The sequence below is a fragment of the Scomber japonicus genome, chromosome 3 (assembly GCF_027409825.1).
Source record: "Scomber japonicus isolate fScoJap1 chromosome 3, fScoJap1.pri, whole genome shotgun sequence".
Classification (NCBI taxonomy): domain Eukaryota; kingdom Metazoa; phylum Chordata; class Actinopteri; order Scombriformes; family Scombridae; genus Scomber; species Scomber japonicus.
In genome coordinates, this window is record NC_070580.1 from 21,218,948 (window position 1) to 21,245,781 (window position 26,834).

At 38.6% G+C, this 26,834-nt stretch overlaps 4 protein-coding genes across 5 annotated transcripts in view; 3 read left to right on the forward strand and 1 right to left on the reverse strand.

Annotated features, from left to right (window-relative positions):
• LOC128356036 (testis-expressed protein 264) overlaps nucleotides 1-12,647 on the reverse strand; it is a 33,278-nt gene extending 20,631 nt beyond the window's left edge. The window contains exons 1-2 of the mRNA XM_053316464.1: nucleotides 12,229-12,647; nucleotides 4,472-4,693 (exon numbers count right to left, since the gene is read on the reverse strand). Of these exons, the coding sequence (XP_053172439.1) occupies nucleotides 4,472-4,693; nucleotides 12,229-12,468 (462 nt within the window). The 5' untranslated portion in view covers nucleotides 12,469-12,647. The remainder of the gene's footprint in view (nucleotides 1-4,471; nucleotides 4,694-12,228) is intronic.
• Nucleotides 12,648-13,358: 711 nt separating this feature from the next.
• Nucleotides 13,359-14,770, forward strand: gpx1a (glutathione peroxidase 1a). Its single transcript, XM_053316465.1, has 2 exons — nucleotides 13,359-13,627; nucleotides 14,096-14,770. The coding sequence occupies exons 1-2, from the start codon at nucleotides 13,409-13,411 to the stop codon at nucleotides 14,444-14,446; spliced, it is 570 nt and encodes a 189-aa protein (XP_053172440.1). The 5' UTR covers nucleotides 13,359-13,408; the 3' UTR covers nucleotides 14,447-14,770.
• A 585-nt stretch (nucleotides 14,771-15,355) lies between these two features.
• On the forward strand, nucleotides 15,356-16,738 carry brk1 (BRICK1 subunit of SCAR/WAVE actin nucleating complex). Its single transcript, XM_053316467.1, has 3 exons — nucleotides 15,356-15,519; nucleotides 16,047-16,129; nucleotides 16,237-16,738. The coding sequence occupies exons 1-3, from the start codon at nucleotides 15,402-15,404 to the stop codon at nucleotides 16,261-16,263; spliced, it is 228 nt and encodes a 75-aa protein (XP_053172442.1). The 5' UTR covers nucleotides 15,356-15,401; the 3' UTR covers nucleotides 16,264-16,738.
• A 596-nt stretch (nucleotides 16,739-17,334) lies between these two features.
• On the forward strand, nucleotides 17,335-26,433 carry rbm5 (RNA binding motif protein 5). Of its 2 annotated transcripts, none has more exons than XM_053316460.1 (25): nucleotides 17,335-17,459; nucleotides 17,708-17,756; nucleotides 18,653-18,830; nucleotides 18,942-19,100; nucleotides 19,239-19,308; nucleotides 19,734-19,807; nucleotides 20,561-20,644; nucleotides 20,914-20,974; nucleotides 21,361-21,426; nucleotides 21,530-21,690; nucleotides 21,911-22,008; nucleotides 22,148-22,235; nucleotides 22,320-22,388; nucleotides 22,842-22,908; nucleotides 23,308-23,408; nucleotides 23,498-23,654; nucleotides 24,026-24,114; nucleotides 24,226-24,402; nucleotides 24,534-24,674; nucleotides 24,759-24,845; nucleotides 25,007-25,192; nucleotides 25,314-25,388; nucleotides 25,493-25,593; nucleotides 25,711-25,840; nucleotides 25,934-26,433. In XM_053316460.1, the coding sequence occupies exons 2-25, from the start codon at nucleotides 17,740-17,742 to the stop codon at nucleotides 26,057-26,059; spliced, it is 2,562 nt and encodes an 853-aa protein (XP_053172435.1). In that variant the 5' UTR covers nucleotides 17,335-17,459; nucleotides 17,708-17,739; the 3' UTR covers nucleotides 26,060-26,433. The 2 variants fall into 2 exon arrangements, with proteins under 2 accessions (XP_053172435.1, XP_053172436.1); XM_053316461.1 differs by having other exon boundaries at nucleotides 23,516-23,654.
• Nucleotides 26,434-26,834: the final 401 nt, after the last annotated feature.

Consider the following 26,834-nt stretch of genomic DNA (forward strand, 5'->3'; position numbering starts at 1 on the left):
GAGGAGCAAATTTAACAATGCACAATCACAGACTAATAAGATCAAAGCAGACCGCACACATCTTTTGAGCATTTCCTCAGTCTTCACATCTTAAGTGATTGATACTGTAAGATGGCCACTGGCACAAAACTATTTGTCCCGTATCTAAAAATAACTACCCTTCTTAAATTGTAATCACACCCAACTGCCTGATCTTGATTCAGAGTGACAGTGTAACCGAGAATAAAGTTTAAATCAGATCAATCATATGTAGATGTGACATTTAACACCAACGGTAGATTCCCAGCAGCTGGGAGATGAAAGTTATGTTTGAACATTCGACGGGAAAAACTCCACAGAGCTTTCTGTGGGAAGAGTTATCTCGCATTGGTCATGATGCAACATTCTTCATAAAAGAGGCACAATGAGTTTGTACATTAATATAATTAAATGGTTAAAGATCAAATTATGTGCAAGGGATATTGATTTGATTACATTTCATGAAAACCATATTTTTCTCATCATCAAACACCTGCTAATAGAATTCATGGGATGAGCTTAGCAAATTCATTAAAACATGTTTCACCCCCATTTTCATTGCATAAACAAGAATTAAGTATTTATTCTCAATTTTAAAACTTCATAGAATTACAAGACATCAGGAGGGAGTGGGAAGAAAAGGATTACGAAGGATAATTGGGATATTTAAAAAGGTGTGATACCTGATAAATGATTCACAGGGCAGAGAAATTATAGATGGACAAACAAGATTACAAATGCGTTTACCTGGTTGGAGATGACATTAAAGAGACAATGATAAATAAACAAAAACAAAAAAACTGGATATCCAATCAATCTCGACCTTTGATTGGGTTGATTGAGTTAAACTGGGATCAAAGAATATATTGTTACATTATATTGTTTTTGCAGTTACTTGGTATCTGTGTAATTAATTGCTGGCTTCTGTGTGCTCAAATAAAGACAAAATGTGGTCAATTAAAGAATGATGCAGGTGTCTAACATAAAGTGTTTGTGACTACTGTACATGAAGAATACATTTTCAGGTTGGACATTTTAGGAGTTCTTCTAAGAAAGCAGCTCATGAAGATTGTAATTTTGTGGATGGAGATGTAAGACTTTACAAAAACCTTCAAAATACTTCAGTACAACTCTTCACTTCTCTCCTATATTAAGCCTAACCATACCAACAGGAATATGTTTAATACTCCTTCTTGATTACAATACTAAATAAAAACACAATAAGAATTGTATGTTTAATCAGATTAAAACAACAGATTCAGGACTCCCATGTAAATCTTCCTGCATATGACATCCATGCCTCCATTACTTTGTCCGGCATAGAAAGCCCATGACCTTTTCTGACCTTTCTAAATGAACGTCAGTTAGCTAAAAGTCTGCATGTCTAATAGGCCCTGCGGACTAGCATCTGTGCACGGCTCTGCATCACTCTCTCCCATGTAGACGACACTAATAAGAATTGCGAGAGGCATCACCTTTTGAGACTTCATTCTCTGTCCTGCTGAGGAAGACTTCATGATCACTTTACCATGTGTGTCAGTTGCTAAAAAAGGACATTTCTAAGGAACAAAGGGAAACTTGCTTTATATTCAGACCAGAACCTCTGTGCTGGCAAGAAACTTCACTGCCCTCAAGCAAACAAATGTTCCATCGTCTGCCTTTCACAAACCTTTAGATCTCTGTGAATGTCAGCAATATTATCCTCACACCCTGGTCCCCAATCCAGTCTGAAGGCCTGGCCACTGTGCTCGAATCAAATCTCAAGATGCCAAGGCGTCTGTAATGTAGCCCACCGCCAAAAAGCCAAGGCACAGAAGAAAAACACTGCGGCCAATCGATGGTCTGAGTAGGCAAATATCAGGCTCGACCATGGGGCAGAAACTCAAAGTGTCTGACAGACAGAAATCATTTTGCCATGACAAGCCAGGTCTGCTAAATGCTGATGAGCTTGTTTGAAAAGGTCTCACCACTTGGGATATTCAAAGTGTCAGCCATCAACAGCATGCTTTATTCACAAAAAGAAACCCATTTAGAGCTGGCTGACTGACTGACTGTGCTGTTAGGCTGCTTCTGTTTAATGTGACCAAAATTTTCATTTAAATGTTACCTTTGAATTGCATACACTGAACTATTTATAAGGACGTCAAATGTTGTAGCATTTTATAATTAGTCTATAATGTTTGATGGGAATTTGGCTTACAAGTAGGCGACTGACCAACTAAGGCTCCTGCTCCTTTCAGCAATTTTACTGTAAATGACTCTTCCACTGCCTTCAACTGTCCTTTTCAAAAACACTTCAAATTCCACTGAAACCCAAACTCATTTCAGTTCTTCAGTCAAGCAAAACCTAAACTTTCCTGATTACATTTCAACTTAACTAAAACTTCAAGTCTTGCGACATTTCCAAGGCTGCAAAACTTGATATGTTAAGGCTTTTTAAGTGATCCAAATGTTTCGACTGCATTTTTTTTTAGGTGGAAGCATGTCAATTTTCTTTAGGAAATACTTTTACTAGTTTTTACATAGTTTTGCATTCTTATTTCAATTACAGTGTTGATTAGTTTTGAGTGTGGGATCTAGTTAGGTAGTTGGGAAAAGTATTGGGAGCATGAAATGCTTGTTCAGGTAATATATGTGGCTGTTTGAGATGCTGAACAATCTAAAAATGCTCATTTGGTTTAGTCTGTTGGATCGGTAGGAAAGGTCTAGATTTGCTTGACAGTATATTTTGTTTGCCACTCTTTAAATGTTGATGTGTATTCAGTAATATTATTAGGATTTATATCTTTGCCTTCATAAGGGAATAACGCTTCCCAGAGAATCAGATTATCAGTATAAAGGTTCAGTGTGGGTGAATATTGTGATCAATGTGAATTTTCCCGGCAAAATTGACTCAAATGTTGTTTGAGACCACATGGGATTAACAACATCCACGTTGTGCTAATATTGGAGCTGTATATAAATAACTACATTTCTCTTTTTTAATTATACCACAGTGAAATAGGGGAAGGGAAACAGCTGAAAATTCCACCTACACTGAACAACTGTCCAGCCTCAAGGTACACCAAGACATGTCATTCATGTTACTTAAATTTAAATACAATGGATTTCCTGGATGCCTAAACATAATGACAGGATGTGGAATCAATTCTCTCTGTGTGAGTTTGATGGATATAAATAAAATGTGTTGTCTGAGGGCAGAAGTCTAAGATCCAACACTCCAAAATTCTACATTGTCCAAGGCCTATATTTATTCACTCATTTTCACATAAATTAATTTACATTTCAGAGGTACAATTTAGAGTTAATATTTGTGTTTGAGGTTAATGATTTACACATTAGAGCAGTGCATGTCTTACTGAGCTTCACAACAACAACTGTTCAGACTCGAAAGAACACAGTAAATTATATACAGCAAGTGTAGAAACAAACATCAAAATATGATTTAATATTGTTGATAGAGAAGACTGAGGTGCAGTTTGATGACTGTGGAAGTTGACCTCTCAGACAAGCTAAGTGCCACTGGAGCAGAGCCAGGTTTAAACAGTGTCCAAGCAGATGGTAGAGCCGGCCAGACAGCAGAGTGATTGAGACAACCTGTGGTGTTGCCACCTGTTTTAGCACACCGCATAATTAAACCATATCCACAAAACTCTCTGCGCATCACAATGACTCACTTTCCCAGCATTCCCCGAGTAGCAAGATCATTCATCATAATAGTGCTAAAAGAAGCTTGGATTGTTCTCCTTCTTTCTTCTTTTTTGTCTTCCAGTACACTCTATCTCCTTTCCAACAATAAACGTCTTCCTGCTGTACAACCTAACACACCTCCCATCCCTCCAGGGGGTGCCACGAAGAAGGCATACGGAAGTGTAAAGAAAAGACTTGTCATGCTCTGCTTTTCACAAAATACATTTCAACTTTGATACTGCCTGAAAGCACACAATATGACTCAGACATGCATGTGATGATCATGGGGTTAGATATTGATCATTTACTTGCCTCTGCTTGACGTAACCCCACCTTAGACTTAGCAATGATTCATTCTATCACACATACAGGCTTGCACTTTTTCATTCCTGTTTCCTTACCACTAAAATAAGGCTGTGGCTCATAACGTGTACTTATTTCACCTTGTCTCATTTCCAATGGGTAATATATATATATATATATATATATATATGGGACTTCTATGTGATGTGATGAGCTTAAGGCTTAAGGCTGAAAAAATATTGTACAGTATACAGTATGCTTCACTGTCATGCACAGTGATTCATTCTTTTTTCCTTTACCCATACATTTAGTTAACATAGGGATAAAGCCACCCCCCATTTCAGGTTTCTCATTAGTGCTTAGTTTAAATTGTTTTTTGTACAGTCATGAATTATGTGCATTGCCATTAAAACTGATGGTGATTGATAAAAGATAGAAAAGAGCCCAAAATGTCTAGTACCTTCATGTATTCGGTTAGTCGTGGGTAGACTCTGTATAATGCCAGGAAGATAGAGCCAAACGTCCTGTAGGGGAATGAGGTAGTGACCACGTGAGTGGCTTCAGGAAAGGAAAAAACTTTAAAGCCAGATGTCTCATAGCGCTTTAGAAGCTCCTCATTGGCCTTGTCTTCTCCCTCACTCAGAATACTGCCAACAGCATAGCGGCGCTCTGGTCCAGGCACCTAGAAAAGGATCAAATGAAAAAAATACTAAGATAAAGAATGGATGTGACAGACAGACATAATGTTCACACAAAAACACAACATTGTTCCTAATTTTATCTTATGCCACTCAAACTGCCAGAAAAATAAAATAAAATCTTGAAATGTCACCTACCATCTATATTTCTAAAATCCCTGTCTCCAAAGACTAGTGAGTCAAATACATTTGGATGTGTAATGTAAGGTAATTTTATCAGTACTGCATAGCATACATTAAAAAACCAAAAACCCCACCAAAAAAACAATGGTATGTTTTCATATAACTTAGACTCCTATGATGTCAGCCAGGGGCCAAAGTTAAAGGGAATATATTCTCATTAATCGAAGCTGTAATTGGAGCATTTGGCAGCACGGCAATTATTGGTTCTTCCTCCATTCTGAGCACTGTGGTACCCATTAAAAAAAGAGAGAAAAAAGGAGACGCAACACAAATTAATACTCCTGGGACATCCAAGACTTTCTCCTCACTGTGCTGAGCTGAGCACCACTGAAGGCTTGTGTATAAGCTGGAATGGTACAGTTTGCTCATAAACCTATCAATGCTATGCTTCAAACACAGACTGTGTCTGAGAGAGCCTATTCTCTTCTCTCTTCCAACATGCAAGTCCAGTGAAGAGTAGAAGTGTTGTGTCCACTGCGCACTGGAGACAAGGAAATTTTCAAACACACATATAAAGTTTTCAATACACATCACAAAAATACAGAACAGTTTTCAGCTCTATTCTCAGGTAGAGTATATCCAAGTATATCCGAGTCGAGAGAGAAATAAACACTTAATTTATTCTGACTTTCAAGCATATCACATCCATGAATGTTACATCTTTTGCTGTTATCTTCCCTTGATTCATTTGAGAATGTTTGCATAAACGATTACTTTTTGGATGTCGACCTTCCTCCCATGTGATGACATTGCTGTAAAGCCTGTAGCAATAAATATACTACCACTGAAACTGTGATCAGCCCTTGCTTTTCTCCAGTAAAATTTAAGATGATGAGTGTAGATTATTAAGGACAGATTATTAAGGACAGATGGAGCTTGAGCTGCACAGAAAGAGAGGGGATCTCCATCAAATGTTCACAATGCCAAAATAAAAATCTTCTCACTGCACAAAATCAATAATAGTAATTTATTGTCACGAGTCAAAAGAAAAGTCAGGTTTTCAGTGGAGATGGCAAAACGAAAAATAATTTGTCAAACCTTTTCTTAAATACTAAAAACAGGGTTATTAATGCTGTTTTTTAAATACCCTGATACAATTTGGCAATATTTACACATCAAGGGATATTATTGACACTTTGGATTTTTGAGGGGTTTACAGAGAGAAGCCAAGTGGATTTATTAATCATCACAGGGCTCCATGTAGAGGAATCCAGAACAAAAAAACACTGCCAAAAGCACATCCCTCTGTCCACAATCTTTATTTTGCCTCTCTGCACTCATCAAAACACAAGGATGCTATCTTCTGTTTCTTCAATACACTGTCAGTACATCTTAAGCAAAAAAAATGGATATTTAACTCAAGGAACCACATTTTCGCAATTTGTCTGAATCGGCTTTGGTACGGCAACCAGCATACAAAATAATTTCCCTCCATGCTCAAATTCAGTAAGGATTATATTTTAAATGTTTCACTGTGACTTTCTGAAAGGGCAAATATTAAAGAGATTTTCTACTATTTCATCACTCTCCACAAAGACTAGCAATCAAACTAATACACACTCTCTGACTGACCCCTCCTCCAGCTGCCATTCACATAGCTTTCATCATGTAGTGACCCAAACATGGGTCCCTGAAGATGGACAGACATGTGTGTCATTGCACCACCAATCCACTTGTCATCCAGCTTTTTATTTAGACAAACTGTGTCTCAAGGACCACAAACCCTGACCCAGATTGCCTACTGGGAATATAGATGGGATATGAGTATGTACTATATGATCCCGCCCCATTACCTTCCTCTGACTGTTGTCAAACGTTGGAAATAGATGGGGGAGAGGAGGAAAAGAGAGCTGCAGAGTAGAGGTGAAGTGGGCACACTGGGTCAGAGAACCCCTCCTGGCTTTGAAACTGTGAAGAGGCTTGTGCAGGAAAAGGGTTTAGTGAGTGGGTCCCAGTATCCCAGTATATGTGTTAGCCGTTTGAAGGAACAGATAGTGCTGCTCCAGCCCTGTATCCATGGCAACCATCTCTGGACCAACTCAAGTCCTTGTTGAGGTCTTTTGTTTCTCCAGAGGAAGTGATTAAAGGAGGTAAAAGTGAGAAAACCAAGAATAAAGAATGAGACTAGCCATGCTGACACTTATCCTCTGTCAGCTGCACTTTTGGAAAATCCTTCTCACTGCAAATATCAATGGACAGTGTCTCACTATTTAGACACCGAATACCAGTTCCCCTATTTGAGAGCGTTCTCTGGCGCTCTGGGCGTGGGGACATAATGGCATCCTGAGGCTTGGACGCTAATGAGCTGAGATCATTACGCCAATTATTTTAACTTAGATCAGGACTTGGCTGTGACTGCGCAAAGGAACTAGGACCCACTGCTAGCTTAATTGCCGGCTTGGGAAAAAAAAGAGGATGAGCATAACAAAAGGCTTTTGAAGCAGTGCTGGGAGGAGTCCATCACTAAACTCTGGTTACATTCCATCAAGTTGTTGTGCACAGGCTATGGTAGGTTTAAGAGGTGCCACTTAAGTCAATACTGTTGAAAGCCAGCTCTGATTATGTTAGACAACAGAACATTTCAGAGACTGAGAATTATTGCAAACTGCAATATTAGAGCTGACACGGTTAGATACCCAATGTCCCTGTTCTCTACAGACTTCAGCCCTGTTAGGTCACTGGCTGAATGCAATGCAAGATAGTCTTGTCTCAAGTAGATGCAGATATATTTATTTCTTGTTAGTAAGACTATTGCAAGGCACTCCTCACTGGACTATGGACAGACAACAGTTAATCCAAAATGCAGCTGCCAGAATCTTAACCAGTAGGAACAAATTCGATCATATCACACCTGTTCTCTCCATTGGCTACCTCTACCTGTTAGTTTCAGAATTTATTACAACATTTTACACCATGTCTACAATACTCTAAATGACCTTGCTCCATAGTGCAGTCTCTGATCATATACAAACCTACCAGAACTCTTCTGGCTCGGGTCTTTTAGTTGTTCCAAGTGTTAAAACAAAAATTGGTGAAGCAGCTTTTGGTTCCAGTGGTCCCAGCTGGTGAAACACGTTGCCAGATTGTATTAGATGTGCCAATATCAACAGTGTTTAGCAGATTGAAAACCTTCTTGTTTTTCTGTGAATTTGATTTTATTAGAAGTGTCAGATTGTTCTACTTTGCTGAGTTTGCATGTATGTGTGTATGATGTACATAGGCTTTTTTAGTGTGTGTCTTTATGTGTTCTCGATTTTTAATGTGAAGCACACTGTATTTCCATCGGAATGAAATGTGCTTTGTAAATTTAATTTTGCTTTGCTATCACAATATTATTGACTCATTACCTCAGTATTGATCATTTGAAAAAGTTTGGTTCTGAGTGCAGTTACTTCATATGCAATATGTCTATAATAGGCATGTTTAAGGTGGAAAGAAAGAATTAATGGCCAAGCAAGATACTGGTGGTTCATTTCACTCTAATTGGTAGACTTTCTGGGCAACACCTGGTCTGATTAAAAGAGACGGCACACATCCCACGTTGGATGGAGCAGCTCTCATATCCAGAAATCTGGCTGAGTTTATTAGTACAACAAAACCATGACAACCCAGAGTTGAGACCAAGGGGCAGAGTTGCAGTACTAAATGCCTCTCTGCACTTCCATTAGAACAATTACCCACCAAAAAACACACAGAAAGTGTGTCTCCCCAACCATTTCAATCAGTTAAATTAAAAGTAATCAGGGGAGTTATACATAAAACTCAAATAAGAATAAACACCACCATGGACTCTTAAACATTAAGGTCCAGCTTCTCAGAGAGAGATTAAGACTAGTCCTAGACTAAAGACATGATTCTGTGAAAATGTTGGCCCTAAATCTCATCTAAAGATGTATCAATGATCTTATCTCAGATTATCATATTGACTTGTCTAAATGTCTATTATTTCCTAATACAACAGAGGACTCCCATTCTACCTTTAGTCCACAATCATCTTGTTGATAGAGCTGCAGGCTCACTGTGAATTACACAAAACTCTACTGACCCTTTAAAAACAAATAAAACAAGGCACAGGTGAAGTTATAAATAACTTCTTAACTGCATTGGATAAATTATTTCTCTCTGTACTTTTCTTGCTACATCTTGGTGCTGCATTTGAAACCGTTGACCATCACATCCTATAAGGGCGCACTCACACTAGGCAATTGTACCGTGCCCAAGCACATTTGCCCCCTAAAATCCGTATTATTTGGCTAGTGTGAGTGCAAGTGTACCGTGCTTGAGTACAATACATTTTTTTTTTTTTTTTTTTTGAATGCGACCTCAATCTGAACAGTCAGGTCGCATTTATTGCGACTTTGACGTTATTCTGGAGCAAACCTAGGAAAAGATCATATTTCTCAAATATAGCTTCTCTGCACTGCTTCCCATTAAAATCCTTCTCCTCACCAACAAACCCCTTAATGGTCAGGCACTATCATACCTCATGGTATCCTATTTCACCTCTGGAACACTGCAGTTCCACAATGCAGGCTTAATTGTGATTCCTACAGTCAAATGGGAGGCAGAGCCTTCAACTATCAGGCTCCTCTCGCGTGGAACCATCTTTCAGATTAGGTCCAGGAGGCAGTTGCCCTCTCTACATTTAAGAGAAGGCTTAAAACTTTCCTTTTTGATAAAGCTCATTGTTAGGGCCAGCTCCACCAGGCTTGCCTTGGTCCGTCCCCTAGTTATGCTGCTATAGACCTAGACTGCCGGGGGACTTCCCATGATGCACTGAGCTCCTCTCCCTCTTCATCTGTACAAATTAATGTCCTATTAATGCATGTTACTAACTCTGTATCTTTTCTCTTCCCTGTAGCTTTCTGTTTTAGTGTCTCTCTCCTCTGTCGTCCCATAGCTTTCTGCAGGTATTTCTACCTCTGGAGCAGTAGAATCTGGATCTGTGCTTGCAAGCCACCCACTGTCCACTGTCATCAAATATTATCACCATTAATATTACTATACATCGCTATGTAGAACTTGCATGATGCTATATGCTCTCGTTCCTCCTGCTCTTTCTTTTTCTCCCTCTCAGCCCTCTCTTTCTCAATCCAACCGGTCAAGGCAGATGGCCGCCCACCAAGAGTCCGGTTTTGGCTTTTTTTCCATTAAAAGAGAGTTTTTCTTTGCCAATGCTACTAATCTGGTCTTGTTGGGTATTGTGTAAATAATATTGTAAAGATCATGGTGTAGACCTGCTTTATATGTAAAATGCCCTGAGATAACTGAAAACTGACTTAACTAATACAGTTTTCTTACTTTATCTAATTATTATGGTATAATAATAACAGAAAGCCTCAGCCAATATCTCATGTTTGAGCTCTACACTTTATTTTATCATACTAGTGTGTCATTATGTTTCTCAGACATGTAGCCAGGAGGTCAGTAATGTACACACACAATAGTAGCTCACTCTCTGGTAGACACACATTTCTAAAGATCAAACCTCTTAGGCCTGTTTTCCACTCTTGTTTTCTGAGCCTCCTGACCCTCTGCAGTGCAACAACTGTATTGCTTAACCATTTCAAGGTGCTACTCCTTGTTTCATTCTCTCTTGTTCTGTTTGGGTATGGCCTATTGAAAAAACAAGTCATGCTGGACCAGCTTTAAAACATATGAACTAGCTCCATGTGAGTATGGAGAGCCCAGAGACTGGCAGGATTAGGTATCAGAAAAACAGATGCAACAGATATTATTTCATGCTGCTTGCAAGTGCAGAGATTTGGGAATGGATGAGTTCACACAAAGGACAGTCAGGAATGTAGAAAAACATCTCACCGTGAGATCCAACTGACTAATTGTTTTGTGAGCAATATTGTGTGGCAACAAAGGAGCCCATAACAGCTCCAAGCGTGTTCACTTAAGTGTTAGAAGCTTTCACATATTGACCCTTGATCTGACCTCCTAAACAACCAATAATTAATGAAATTAATAACAACATACAAATCAAAAATGACAGATTGCATCTCCTCATTCTTAAATTGTAATTCTTACAATAATAAGTTTGGAGTTCGTTTTTTAAACAGTATTTTTTAAATTCAAAAAGTGTCTTATACTGGTATTTTTAAGTCATACTTGTATAGTAGTGTCATGTTAGTTGTATCCTGTCAGCAAACACAGTGTCACAGTAATTAGAACCAATCAGATGTTGCTACAATGCTACCTCCAACTTTGATGCCAAATATAACATAACCAATAACATAACCAGCTTTGTGATTGATTGATTGACTGATTTATTCATGACCAGTTATTTGATTATTAAAACACACTATAACTCAGCACAGCAGTAGTTACAGTCATAAAGCACAAAAAGCACTAATGAAGCTCATTTCCACTGTGTCCAATAAAACAATTCCAACAAAACACAAAACCATAACACCTATCAAACACACATGCACAAAGGTATTACATCAGCAGTATTACATCAAAACTCCCTTAATTAAGCTACTGATCATCATAATGAGGATGAAGATGTTTTGGCTAAAGCCTTAAAAGGATTAATTTCCACAATGCACTTTGAAAACCAAAAAAAAAGAAACTAATATGATTTAAGCTCTCATTGTATGTTTTAACCACGTATTTAGTTATTTATTCTAATCAATACATGAGCACTGTTTATTGCTTTGATTCAACTTGCTCAAAACAATTTATTCCATAATGTATTAAGTCAAATATTAAATATTGAGCAGTTTAGAATTCCATAGTCCATACATTAAGCACTGGTTTAGCAGTATGCTTAAAAGCACTTAAATAGGATTTCATGACATCTGAATCCACACACATACACGTACTTATTATTTATTGTTCTTTATTCTTTTTCTTATATTCTATTATTGTCCACGTGCTGCTGTGACAATGCAAATGTCCCCATTGTGGGACTAATAAAGGAATAGCCTATATTATGTGATCTTATCTTATACCACACCCTGTCCAGATGTGCTATGATATTGCTCAAGGGAAAACACAAAAAAACAGTCAGTGCCCAAAAGAACTTCCAGTATGGTGACTAAAAATAGAGAAGATGAAATTAAACTCAACTGAAAAGAGAAACACTAACTTAATTCATGAAATGAGTCTAAACTGTGTTTAACCCTAACCCTGCTAAGAGATTGATCTTCAACGGCTTTACTTGTTTTGAGAAATGCATTGTCGCCATCTAGCGGCCGACTAGCCACATAACCTAGTTTACGTTGTAAAATGTGCCTGAATACACTAAATTATTGCGTGGAATGCTTAAAAACACCACCAAATCAAACCTTTGTTCTACTGAGAGTGTTGTGTCGTGGTTGTTTACCTTATCAGGCTTGTCATAATATATCCCGATGCATGGAAGCTTTGGTCCAATACCACTAGACTCCCTAAAAAGTTGTCCGCGGTGTCTGTATGGTCCTTCTTTGAATTTGTAAGCGAATGTGATCTTCTTTATAGGAGGAGAGCCACTAAATATGGTGATGTCAGACAGGAGTCCCGAATACAACAAGTAACAAGCTAAAGGCAGGCCAATGACCGCACACAAAGTGACCCAGTCCGGCATGGTAGCTGAGTGGCAGGCGGCTCAGGTACCGTTAGTTGGTTATTTAGCTGCTTCCTAACACTAAATCCGGTTTAATTTTCTGCCACCGTCCAGCATTTTTTAAGAGACACTTTTGCGGTTTTCAGATGGCATCAATCCGGACGGAACATTGAACTGTTTCACTGAACAAACGAAACAAAAATCAAATATACACATTGTACGAGACTTCCTGGAAAGTACCATTTAAGCCGGCGAAGGGGGTGTTTTTATTTACAGGTAAATATAATGATATCCGTGTTCTTTAAGTATCATTATTTGCATCAGATTACATTATTTTAAGCATATCTTGCACCGATTGTTTGTAATTATTTCTCAATGGAGGGGAAAAATCTGTTGATTTAGCGTAAACTATTGTAAAGTCAAAAGTGTCATAGGCCAATACGAAGCACTAACACTAGTCATAGATCAGTAATAGTAGTTAGCATTAAATAAAAACAAATAAAAAAATAGAAGTTCGCAAACTTTTTTACTAAAGTTTATGTTGTCCCAGGGTCCCCTGTTTATGTTGCCCCCCCCCCCCCCCCCCCCCCCCCCCCCCACCCCCCCCCCAAGGACCCCTTGGGATTAGGGACTCCACTTTTTTTCTTTTTTTTTAAATATAACTTTGTTTACACCCGATTACCACTTTGAGAACCACTGTCGTATAAAAGCGAGCTACTTCATTGTTTTATTAACTGCAATAATGACATTTTTTCTTTTGTGATTGAATCTAGTGAAACACAAAGTTTAAAAGTTAAAAATATACATATTAAGTTGCTAAGTATTCGATCATGATAAGGGTTAGGGTCCTACCCATAAATGAAGTGAGGGCTGGACTTTAACTTGTTTGACGCACCGCCTGAGAAGTTACGCACTTTGTCTACAATTAAATTGTTCATCATCCTGTTGGGAATTTGCAAGAATGGCTGCGAGAAGGTTTTACGACCTGACAGCTAAGCTTATATCTGGAGAAACATTGAGGTTTTCTGACCTGAAGGGGAAAGTTGTTCTTATTGAAAATGTAGCGTCTCTCTGAGGAACAACTGTCAGGGACTACACTCAGATGAACGAGCTTCACTCTCGGTACTCTGCCGGGGGACTCTTTATCCTGGGTGTACCCTGCAATCAGTTTGGGTATCAGGTAGGCCATGAATTCAAAAAATATCCAAAATATGATTAAACATGTTTAGATAGCCTAGAAGAAACATTGTTTAGCCTACTATCATTAAAAAGATATCCTGCATTCAAAGTATTATTAGCAATGTTTTCTTAAAGTAAGTAAACATATGCAGCAGATATTAGACTTTTTCAAGTAGCCTACTATACAGAAATATGCTGTATTATTATTACCATATGCATTAATGTAGCAGTGCTTAATGTTGTAGCTGGTAGGCTATGTAGTTAAATTTATAACAGTGCCTCTAATTTTATGATTTGACCATAATTAGCCTATGTAGGCTATGTGGATGTAGGTACCTCCACCCTGTTTACAATCCAGTGCTGGAGCAAAAGTACTTATATTTTCTATCCATCACTTTACTTATTTTGTGTTTTTAATCAACCCAATGACTGTCTTCTCTGTAATTTATTTGCTTTTTTTAAATCACAGGAGAATGACAACAATGATGAAATCCTAAAATCTCTTAAGTATGTTCGTCCAGGGAATGGCTTTGAACCAAATTTCCAGCTTCTCGAGAAGATGGATGTGAATGGAAAGGACGCCCACCCCTTGTTTGTATACTTAAAGGAAAAGCTCCCATCCCCCAGTGACGATGCCGTGGCTCTCATGAATGATCCAAAGTTCATCGTTTGGAGTCCTGTCACTCGGAACGACATCTCCTGGAACTTTGAGAAGTTCCTGATCAGTTCTGATGGGGAACCCTACAAGCGCTACAGCAGGCATTTCCTCACCATTGACATTGAGGCAGATATTAAAAAGCTACTAAAGAGGGTCAAGTAAAGTGTGTCATGACATCCAGGGTGGTGGAACAGATAGGTTATCACTTATGACCAGCCTGACCAAAAAGAGTCATAGTCATACATGTGTTTTGAGTATTTTATCTTATCATGGTTTCACAGATAAAGCAGCACTCCAATGTGACATTTCTTGTGCAGTACACTGTGGTTGTTCAGCCTATTTACTCAATGATGACACTCCTTGAAAACGTTTTTTGTAAGGGGAGTTTCTGATAAATATGTAAAAGCCTGACCCTACCACTGTGTAGGCAGTAACTCATATCACACTGGAAAGACTTAAATTGGAGAGAATAAACCATTTGTGTCAGAAGAAGTGGTACTGTCATGTATATACAATGCATACATACACACATAAACATGCCTTCAAAATATTAGGCATCTGGAAAATGTATTGACTGTTGAAATATAGTTTGTTGAGGTGAATGAACTCTGAGTAAAAGCAAAGTCCTTCTAAGGCTTTTATTATAATGTCTCTGGTAAAAGTCATATCTGTGGCAAATTTAACGTTGCTAGGCAACCGTCATAACGGTAGTTTTGACAGCCTTGCAAGGACTGGTTAGAAATGTAGAAAACTGGTGAGTGTTTTAAGTTAACTGTCTTCATTTTCACGTCCCACGGCGACGTTAACAACTCATAAGGGTAGTCCAATTAATTGTTTCTACTGCGAAAACACAGTAAACTTTCGTGGCCGCTCATAAACCTTAAAATGTTTTTAGTCACAATAACTTAACAGTAATTTTGTTAACTGTAATTATTTAACATTAACGTGTAATTTATATGCAAACATGTACTAAAGGTTGCTTGAAATGGGTTTGTTTCCCCCATTACTCAGATATAGAGCAGTTCCATCAGCATTTCCCCGTCTATGGTTTCCTGGTTGAACGCAGGGGTAGACTTAGTTGAACGCTAGCGTTACGCCTAGCTGCGACTCATCCAACATGGCTGGCCAGGAAGATCCAGTGCAAAGAGAGATTCACCAAGACTGGGCGAATCGAGAGTATATTGAAGTCATTACGAGCAGCATCAAAAAAATCGCCGACTTTCTTAACTCCTTTGGTAAGGATCAGCTTTTGACGATACTAATGTGGATAATGATATAGATAGAAAGATCAAGGTGTCCCGATGAGCTAAGCTAGCTATCCTGCTGTTTGCCAGCATTGGTGTTGTTGTTTTCTATGGCCGCTCCCAGTTAGCAGTTATCTTTAGCTGAATTGTGTTATTGCCTTGTGGAAATATGACATGTTCGGTGTCTAGCTACCATACGGGTTGTACTGCTTGTCAACTAACGTTGTGTCCCCAATAAGTGCCAAAATTCAGATTTTAATCGTAGTTATTTCGTTAGTTTGTTTAGAAAGGTAATGGCCGCTAGACTACCGCAACTGCTAATGCTAACTTCACTCTTCCGTCAATAACGTTACACTTGCAGTTACACTGGCATCATCATATTTCATTGAAATGTTCTCTCAGCAGTGGTCATCCATAATAATGATGTTAATATCCGTGTAGTATCGTCGACACATAGTATAAAATGTCATGACTGTCCACGGTTAGCCTACACACTAAATTCAATTTGTCACCCTCAGATATGTCATGTCGGTCCCGTTTGGCCACTCTGAATGAGAAGCTGACGGCGTTGGAGAGGAGGATTGAATATATTGAAGCAAGAGTAAGTATATTGCATTGTAATGTAAATAATCGATTCACTTTTCTTCTTTTGAATATTCAAAAGTCATGTAACAATCACATAATAATGTTATGTATCTGACATTACAGGTGACAAAAGGAGAGACCTTGACCTAGGACTCATGGAAAGTCAAAGCATCCTAGAGCTACCTGCCCATCTCCCACCCTGAAATTTTGGAATTAGTGTGATGGATTCCACCCTCCTTTTTACGGGAACATGTGGATCAGTTTTATATTATATGACCTGGTTTTGTGTTGTTTTATTTCATGCCACATTTGTAAAGAATATATTGGTCTGTCTTGGGTGTCAGTGACTCAAGCAACATCAATGTTACAAAACAAAAATAACCTCCATAAGTATTAGTTTTAAAAAACATATTATGGAGTTTGGTTCTGGTGTCAGCACAACTTGTCGGACCATCTGTGTTGTACACAGTGTCATTACCACAGCAGAGCTTTTATGAAGGGAACATCCTTGTGTGCCAAGTTGAACAAGTAATTGTGTAGTCATCTTTATTGAGAACCTAATTGTACAGTGAACTGTTTGGTGATGTTTCAGGATTTAAATACTGTAATAAATGATTAACATTGACCATGTTTTGTGTTGTTGTTATTGTATATACAGAGCTTTGGTACACATAGTGCAAGGCTTCATTAAATTAATGCTGAAATAAAATATAGGCCATAACATGTTATACTTTAGATGGTTTATGTCCATAATGTACACTGATTGAAGACTTAATGACACATTATGTGCATGGTATTGTGTAATACATGCAGGCTGATGCTATGCAATAATACTTGCTAATAAAAATAGTCAAATTATGAATAAATAAAATATTGCCATAAACTACAATTAAGACCAACTGAAACAGCTATAAACTGTAAAATGGCGGAAAAAATACCATGGGGATGTTTGCCCTTAGTTTGGTCTTTCAGGCAGCACTGTTAGCTCTACTGAGGAAGCACGTCTCCTTAAGCTTCGGGAGGCAGATAGCTGTAACCTCCTCTGCGGTCACAACCTAACTCTCAACCATCTATAATGTCAATCTAAACGCAGATAATTATCAGAACCCGTGAAACACAACCAATGAAAGAGCAGGTGTCGCCTGTGAGGCAAAATGTGGGGCTAACACTTCTCACTCCCAAAATGCACCGGGTTGTAGAGTACAGCGATGCATCCTGGGATAAAGAAGGTGCCATAGTAGTGTTGTGAAGTCCTTGAACGTGAGATGAATTTTCTAACCCACAACTTTGCAAATACCGTTTTGGAAAGTGCTAGTGGCTTTTAACACTACTAAAAACCTGCACTGGTGAGTTGCTGTACATTAAGATTGGAAACTGAAACCGTTTATAGCTTGTCATTGGCGTCGTTGAGTTTGAGTTAAGTTCTATGTGTTTGTTAACGGTGGACCCAGTCCGTGTAATGGTTTACTCTCATTTTATTGTACTCAGTTTTAAAATTGCCAGCTCAACTGTACGGGTGCTGTTTTGTCCCTGAGATTGATATTAAACATGGAGCTTTATGAATAGCTGAACTCCTGTGTTTTTTGTTTTGCAGAGGTCGTGTGTGGACGGAAGCATTTGGGAGAAATGGGAACTGATAAAAGGTGAGTAAGCGCCAGCGCCGTTCGCCATGGTAGGTGTGGTTAGCTAAAATAGCAGCTGTTCCTTCCTCAAAGACAGCGACAACCTGTTTTTACGATTTAGACATCTATCCATTATTTATAAATCCATAATCCATAAAAAAAAGTAATGTTCATAAAGATTCTGTATTCCCAAAACCAGGTTAGTTTCAGTGTAACCCTTGTAGAGGTGTAACATAGTGTTGCCAATTTGACAACTTTTTATAGCCAAATATGAATAACCTTGGATTTGCTGTAAAATACCCTCATCGTGGTCTCAAAAATGGTCACATTAAAGGAAAATTATTTTCCGTCCTAATTTCATACTTCTACTAGAGTTGCTATTTCATGGAAAAATCTGAATATTAAAGCAACATTAAAATCAATCTGCAATAAAAATGATGTGGGGAATGTTGAAAAATAGTAACAAAATAACTATGGTGAGTAACTTCTTCAGCAGAGCAACGCATCGTGCTTTCCAATCTGTTGGAAAATTGGATGTCAGAGCTGTAACCACCTGACATGAGACAATGTCCACTGGCCAACTGTTTGTGTTACTTTGTCACACAGCTTCTCTTTTATTATGTATTGATAAATTCTTTCTGTTTGAAATATTGTACTTTGACTCCATTAGATGTTTAAAAGAATAGTTAGCAGTACAAAATGTATGATGAGTTTGTGAAATAGTTTTTGCATTGTCGTATTAGTATTGTACTTATGTAAACAATCAGAGTACTTCTTCCACCACTGGCTACCATAATAATTAGGCGAGTTCACCAACAGGAATTCATGATGACTCAATAATATGATTGATTGAATCATATTTTGAGAAATATCATGCAGCAGTGTTTTATTCTTCTTTGAAATGTCTTGCTGAATAGGATTAGCCGGACCGAACGTAGCGGGAGATATGGCTCCGACCAGTCCCGTGATGAATCAGAATGGCGCGACAGACGAGACAGAGACCAAGAGCGCGATCACAACATGCGCCGCTGGGGAGAAGAGAGACGTAGTGACCGTTATGAAGGAGATCGTCGAGGATCGCGAGACAGTCCAGAGGTATTTATTTCAATATTCGGTGACTTTTCATGTATTTTAATGTTTGAGTACAAATATAGGTGTTTGGTGACCTCCACATTTAACTGATACACTGATTCATTTGAATTCAAGCAAAGAGAGCGGAAAAGACGTAATAGTGATAGATCAGAAGATGGTTATCACTCTGATGGCGATTACCCAGAGCAGGATTACAGACGGGAACCTGGAGAGGAGAAGAAGAGCAAGACTATCATGCTCTGGGGTCTGTCTCCTCATGTCACTGAGGAAGATGTAAGTCTTTTTATCTTGTTTACAGTTTGTCAGCCTCTTGTGTATTAAGTATAGTTCAATCTGTGTGCACCACTTACCCTTTAAGATGAATGGGGCCAGTCACATTGTCAACGTACTGTCTGTATGTTGTTTTTTCAGATTTGTTTTGCCATAGACCAACTGGAGGGACCCCAGCCAGTAGATGTCAGGCTGATGAAAAAGAAGACAGGTGAGAAGCAGATATACGACGGGCTCCGATCTCCCCCCAGTCTTTGACCATAGGGCCAATCTGCTTCCTTTCAGACCCATTTTCCCATAGCAGCTAGGAGAGATTTGTATCAGGTTACTTTAAAAATGAATTAAAATGTTGATTAAAGACTTACCATTTCAGTTCATTGTAAATCTTTTTAAGGTAAGTAAAAACAGCAATAACAGTTTTAAGAAAGTACATTGGCAGACACGCTCTTTGTTTTGAGAGTGGTGTAAACAATGGTATTCAACAGGATTTTTTGCTATGGTAAAACTCCTATGGAGTGGCCTATTGTTAACCAAACAGGGCCTGGGTCGTGAAGCAGTTTGTGGAACAGTTTGAATAATATGCCCATGGACTCTTAACTAACACGCCTCCCGTCTATATTTGAATGCTGTCTCTAGGTATAAGCCGTGGTTTCGCCTTCGTGGACTTTTATCACTTGCAAGATGCTACCCGATGGATGGAGACCAATCAGGTTGCTTCACAATCGCCAAGTCTAGTTTTAATCTTGGGGATCTTGAAAAATAACCAAAATGGCAACCACAATGCATTGATTAAGTAGTGTGGAAACTGTACAGATCTGTTTGAAAAATCCATGGATTGAAAGCCAGAGGGCATAAAGATTAGTATATCAAGAGATGATTAATTTCATGATACATAACTAATGTTTTAACAAGTTTTTCTGGTTAGTTTATTGTAATGGCAGTAACATCAAACCTACAGATTTAACTAGTATTGTGAGGTCATCTCCTTAATTAATATGTTAGATAATGATCACACTATCTTTACCTTGCTGTTAGCAGCATTATCCATGAGATTTCAGAGTTTAATGTAAACTCTAACTATTCTTTTTTTAAAGTCGAACCCTTACTAGACGGGGCATTTTAAAAATGTTTTTCTTTTTTGTTTTAGAAAGTCATTTTCTCCTTTTACCATTTTTGTGGGAAGAGATTTTGTGGGAATCTCTGGTTTTACAGAAAGCAGCCAAAGTTGTCTGTTAGTGTCACATTATACACTTTGCTCCAGCTCAGCCTGGGCACTCGGGTCCCAAACACTTAAAGAACCCTCTACACATCATGCTCACATATACATCATGTGCCTGTCTTTAACACAAAGGCTATGTGTGGGGGTCCCTCTCCCCGTTCGCTCCCTTCCAACACTGCTTGCTCTGTTGATGAGATCGATGCTTGCCACGAATATTTGAGTGATACTTGTCCTCCTCTTTCAGAAACGTCTGACCATCCAAGGCAAAAGCGTGGACATGCACTACAGTCACCCCAGAAACAAGTATGAAGACTGGCTCTGCAATACAGTAAGTTCATGATTTTTCTTGATTTCATGACCACATTATCAAAACTACAACACCCCCACACACATATACATTTGGCATATGAGTTAAAGTTTTTTGCAGTCCTGTTACCTTATTTCGTGGTTCACCTACATTTGGATGAATAGTAACGGTTAGGTTGTTTCTCAGGTAAGCATGGTATGCTGCACAAATATAGATTGCGTGTTCTGAGGCAGCACTGTTCAGGGCTTTAGTAGGTGTATAATAAAAATGATGTGAACGGTTACTTGCAGTGTGGCCTGTACAATTTCCGGAGGAGGCTGAAGTGCTTCAGGTGTGGAGCAGCCAAAGCTGGTAAGTAGCTAAATCAACAAGAGGCTACTGACTCCGACATCCAGGCCCTGAGGCAACAGTGCTGGGATGCAGCACAAACTTTGTGCTTTTGGAGTTGTAGAAGCCTAGTAAACCAAATTCTATGGATTATATGGTGGTGTTTCACATCTAGAAAATGTCCATAGGTGGGGAAATAGCATGCATTTCTGTCCTTGTCAACTGAGGACAATACAAAATGGGTACAAAACATAATCCTTATGAAATAGTCTCTATGATGTTGTAAATACTCACTGCCTCTTAGCACACATTTATAATACTTTGACATCATACCTCATTTCCAGTTCTTTGATTACACAGTTCTGAAGGTTATGTTAATGCATTTCTTACTTCTCTCATTCTCTCAACAGAAAGTGAGACCAGCAATAATAATGGAGCCACAGAAACTCAACCCAGTGGAGATTTCTATGGCGACAGTAAGGACTTGCTGTAATTCATGAAATATATCACTTTTTTTGGAACAAAAATGTCACTAGCTGTTGTAGATTGGTTTTTAATATAGACTTTTGTCTCGTACAGCAATCATCCTGAGAAATATTGCACCTCTAACCACCGTGGAAGCCATCATGACAGCCCTGGCACCATACGCTAATCTTTCATCGAATAACATTCGCCTCATCAAGGACAAGCAGACGGGCCAGAACAGGGGCTTTGCTTTTGTTCAGCTGTCTTCTCCTCTGGTAAGTGATTCTTGAACATCTAACACTTTAACTGTTCTTCGGTGTCATAATTTACTTTCATACCACAACCAACCATTGATCAATGGTTTCCAAATGGCTTTGCTACAGATACAATACTTCTTAGTTGTCCTAAAAGCATGTCACTGATGAAATGGCCACTTCACATGTCTGCATACTACTTAAAATGTGTTATGACCTTTTTTTTTTTTTTTTTTTACAGGAGGCCTCCCAGCTGCTGACTATCTTACAGGGACTGCAGCCTCCTCTAAAGCTGGATGGGAAAACAATTGGAGTGGATTATGCTAAGAGTGCTAGAAAGTAAGTAAAGCTCAAGTGTATAGTGTACCTCTTTCTTTGGCAAAATTTCCTCAAGTTACCTGTTTTGTCTACAATAAAGATGGGAGAGACACAGCAATACTCCAATTAAAGGTGGGAATACCCTTTTTTACCTTTTTAGGGACCTTTTGCTACCTGACGGGAATCGTGTCAGTGCCTTTTCTGTTGCTAGCACTGCCATTGCTGCAGCCCAGTGGTCCTCAAGTCAGGTAGGTTCATTTTCTCTCAACATCATCCTATTCATTATCTCCAAGTATGAATATAACACTCATAGTTATGATTTGCAATTTCAGCCACAGCAGACCTCAGATGGAATGTCAGAGTACAGCTATTTGCAAGAAGGCTATCATCCAATGTCACAGGTTAGTAGTGCAAAAGAAGTAAACACTGTAACTATTAGCCTGAAGGAAGACCATGTTTTGGTGGCTTTTAGTTTCTTGAAGGTTGCATGCAGTAAAATATGGTGCTATGGTAACATTGAGTAGCTGCTGACATTGACAGTATGTGTCTTTAGAAAAATCATATTTCTCTAAATTCTAAAGTGATTAACACATTTTAAACTTATAGTAGAATCCTGATAATAGCGTTTAAGATATGAGATGCAAGGCTGTACCTGTTAATCATGATAATGTTTGAAATATTGACCCAGTGGTAGAAATTTTATGTATCTGTATCCTTTGAGTACTAACTGGTGTCAGTTGGGTAATAGCTCAAGCTAGTAATATAGCTCAAGCTAGTATTAAAAGCTTGAGTTAGCATGTGTCGCACTGAAAAATGAATCTATGTGTTTCAATGAATCATTTTTTTCCCAATAGGACTACCAAGCATACTACCACCAAGCAGCGGGAGCCAGCACCTCTCAGGGAAATGGTATTCTAGGAGGTACAAAATGCTAAAAATCCTTATTGCGATGCTGGGGCAGTTCTGGCCATGCTTTGTATAATTTTTTAATTATAAAAAACATTAACATTGTAGTAAACATATTGTAGTTAGGACTTCCTTTTATACCTACTAACTACTATCAGTGCATTTATAAAGCAAAATTGTAAGATGTTTTAATATTTATTTACAATAAGGCTGTAAGACCATTACCTGACAGTATTAGTAAAACCCATCATTTGAAAACAACAGAGACAAAATATCTCTTGTATTCCATATACAGCAGATGTGTATATGCAATATATAAATGCTGTATTTTAAACAGCATAGTTATTTGACCTTGTTTGCACAGATACGTTGAGTAATTGAGAAATTCACAGAGCTTTACTTTTTTCATTTTAGCAGCGCCAGGTGTAAAGATTGTTCCAACTGCAGCTGGAGTAGTTATCTCACAGAGTGCACAAGTCTACCCAGCCCATTTAATCACTCAGCCCGCTGTTCAGGTAACGTACATATTCTGATTGGTTCTGTACTAACACTGAAGTGCCATTATTTAAAAATAATCAGGGTGTAACAATTACATTAATTGCAGGCTTTGCCACTCTCCCAGCCATTGGAGGCAAAACCCCAAACGGGAAATCTTTCAGGTGTTGAAGCTTTGTCTATGCCTGTTGCTACTCTTGCTGCTGCCACTGTAACAGCTACCAGTACCTTAACAGCCTCTGGACAGACAGCAGACACCAGCACTGGTATGAACACACAAGATCGCTTAAAACATGTTCTGTTGAAGTCTTGCACACATAAAGAGAACATTTTCATCTTCTGATCACTACAATGTACTTTGGGACATTGTAGTATGAGAACATTATGCAATTCCTAAATATGTACTGAGAGGAATACAAATTGAGATGCAAACCAACGCAAATCTCTAAATTTGCAAACAACACACCCAAGAGTTTTTAACTGTACCTGAGGTGACTTGATGGTGGAGAATTCTCCACACACTCTTGTTTTGTCCCGGTAGTACTGTATTTTTACTCTGGATTTGCATTTTGAAAGATGATGTAACTTCCAAGTGTTCTTCGGTAGTTTTAGTGAAGTTATGTTTTATGATTTCTAGTTCCTGATACATCTTCATATCAGTATGATGAGTCCTCTGGCTACTATTACGATCCTCAAACTGGTCTCTACTATGACCCAAACACACATGTAAGTAATGCCCAACCACCTCATGAGTCACTGGGTTTTCTGTCATATTGGTAAGAGTCATGGGAGTTTACATTGTTTTGATTATATACATTGGCGTCTATCTCCTTTCAGTATTACTACAACTCTCAGACTCAGCAGTATCTGTACTGGGACAGTGAAAAACAGACATATGTCCCTGCCTCAGTCGACGCAAATAACACAGCGAGTGGCTCTGCAGCAATGGGCAACAAAGAATCTAAAGAAGGCAAGGAGAAAAAGGAGAAGCCCAAGAGCAAGACTGCTCAGCAGGTATTATTAAAAATCCAACATCATAACATATGGCGTGTTTTGTGCTATTGCAGAAGTTCTTGTTATTTTCCATATTTGAGTTCATTGGACTTTTTTTTTTTTTCATGATCCAATCTTTTTGGTTCTTTCAGATCGCTAAGGACATGGAGCGGTGGGCTAAAAGTCTCAACAAGCAGAAGGAGAATTTCAGGAGTAGCTTTCAACCTATTAGTCAAGAAGAGAGGAAGGAGGCAGCAGCTGCTGATGCTGGCTTCACTTTGTTTGAAAAGAAGGTACAACAGTAGAATTCTGCTGAGTTTTGTTGGGACTAAATACAATTTGAACTTTGTCCTGAATGGAATGATTTGATTTCTCAGCAGGCCGGGGGGCTAGACAGATTCATGCCAGAGGTGTTAAATAGCCCTGAAGAGGAGGCACCGACGAGCTCAGTCAACTCCTCCAAGGTAAGTGGTTTGTACATCCCTGGATTTTGGGAGGCTGAACCTTTCTTTTTCAGTTAGGAGTGATTGTGAAACCCAAATTAAAATGCAATCATGGACACTTGTATTCTGGCCTTACTTTAACAATATTTTAACCTGCCTTTGTCTATCTATGGTGGTGTTAGTGTGGCCTTGTGGCAGCCTACAGTGGAGACAGTGACCCTGAAGAGGGAGGAGCAGAGCCTGATGGTGGTGACAAATTCCAGGACAAGATGACAGACTGGAAAAAGATGGCCTGCTTGCTGTGTAGGAGACAGTTCCCCAATAAAGAGGGACTAATTAGACATCAGCAACTCTCAGACCTCCACAAGGTAACATTATGCAATTACTTTCTCAATGAACGAATATGAAATGTTCACTCACTGGTCAAGGAAACCATAAGATCATTTATTCACTGAAGAATCATCTGTCTGTCTGTCGGATCTATCCTAGAAAAACCTGGAGGTTCACCGCAGAGCCCAAATGAGTGAAGCAGAGCTGGAGGAGTTGGAGAGAAAAGAGACTGAGGTATGTATGACTGAACAAAGAATAACTCAATAGCTAGTGAGTCATATTGTTCCCCTGTTAAAGTGACTGCTTTAATACTTTTCGATGTGTCTTCACTCTTCTAGTTGAAATATAGAGACAGAGCAGCAGAGAGGAGAGAAAAATATGGCATCCCTGAACCCCCAGCACCCAAAAAGAAGAAATTTAGCCAACCAACACCAGTTGTGTAAGCAATTTTGTTATTTAAATAACTGATATAATATTTTTCTAGTTCTTGCACAGCCCAAATTGTTTTAATCTTGTGTGTTTTCATTAGTTTTAATATTCCTTTTCTCCTGTATAGTAACTATGAGCAGCCCACCAAAGACGGCCTTAACAGTGACAACATTGGAAACAAAATGCTGCAGGCAATGGGCTGGAAGGAGGGTAAAGGTCTTGGTCGCAACCAGCAGGGCATCACTGCACCAATTGAGGTATTTAAACCTTTAAAATTAAGGGTGCAACCAGTACCCAAAGTAAATATTTGGGGATGATTTAAAAACAATACTTTTGGTTTTCCTCCTCAGGCACAGTTAAGAACAAAGGGAGCTGGTCTCGGTGTTAAAGGCACCAACTACACCCTCTCTGCGTCAGACACATACAAAGACGCAGTCCGTAAAGCCATGTATGCTCGCTTCACTGAACTGGAGTGATCTGCTGGCGAAATGTTGCTTTTTGGGTGGACTCATTGTCGGATGGTGAGGGGGAGCTTCAACAATGAATCAACAATGTTTGTGAAAAGGATTTGGACTCCTGTATTGATTTGTACTCCATGTATGATCTATGATTATTTTGCCTCTTGCCATAATGGTTAAACCAGACAATAGAAATAATCTGTAATGGAGGCGTATGAAGATGGTGAATAATATAATTTATAAATTGTACATATGCACAGTAAATTTCCTTCCCTTGTTTACATATCTGTTTTATATTTCTTCTGTGGTAATGGTTTCTTTTTTCCCAGCATGTTAAAAAAAATTGTACAGTTTTACAAAAAATGTCTACAGAAAATAAATGACATAAGTGATGTATTATGGTCTTTATTATATTTTATCACCTGAGCAGAAATGTTTTTTTTTTTAACAATTTAATTATTTAATTAACCTTTTTATCAAATGAAATTCTAATCTAATTGTACCAAAACATTTGATCTGCACAGGACATTGAGTTTAAATTCTAGTAGCACACACTCAGGTAAAGCCTATTTAAACATTCCTTAATCATTAATATTACTGCTGTCAACGTTAACATGATAATAATGTTATTCATGTAACATCAGTGCTCTGTGCCTCCTAAAAGTCTCATGTCAACAGCTCCGCAATCAGAAAATTCACATTTTACCCATTTAAAATTTGCCAAGAAATGAACGCAACACAAACCATTTGGCAGTGAAGTTGGTTCTTTTGGTTATGTGGCGCCATCTGGTGG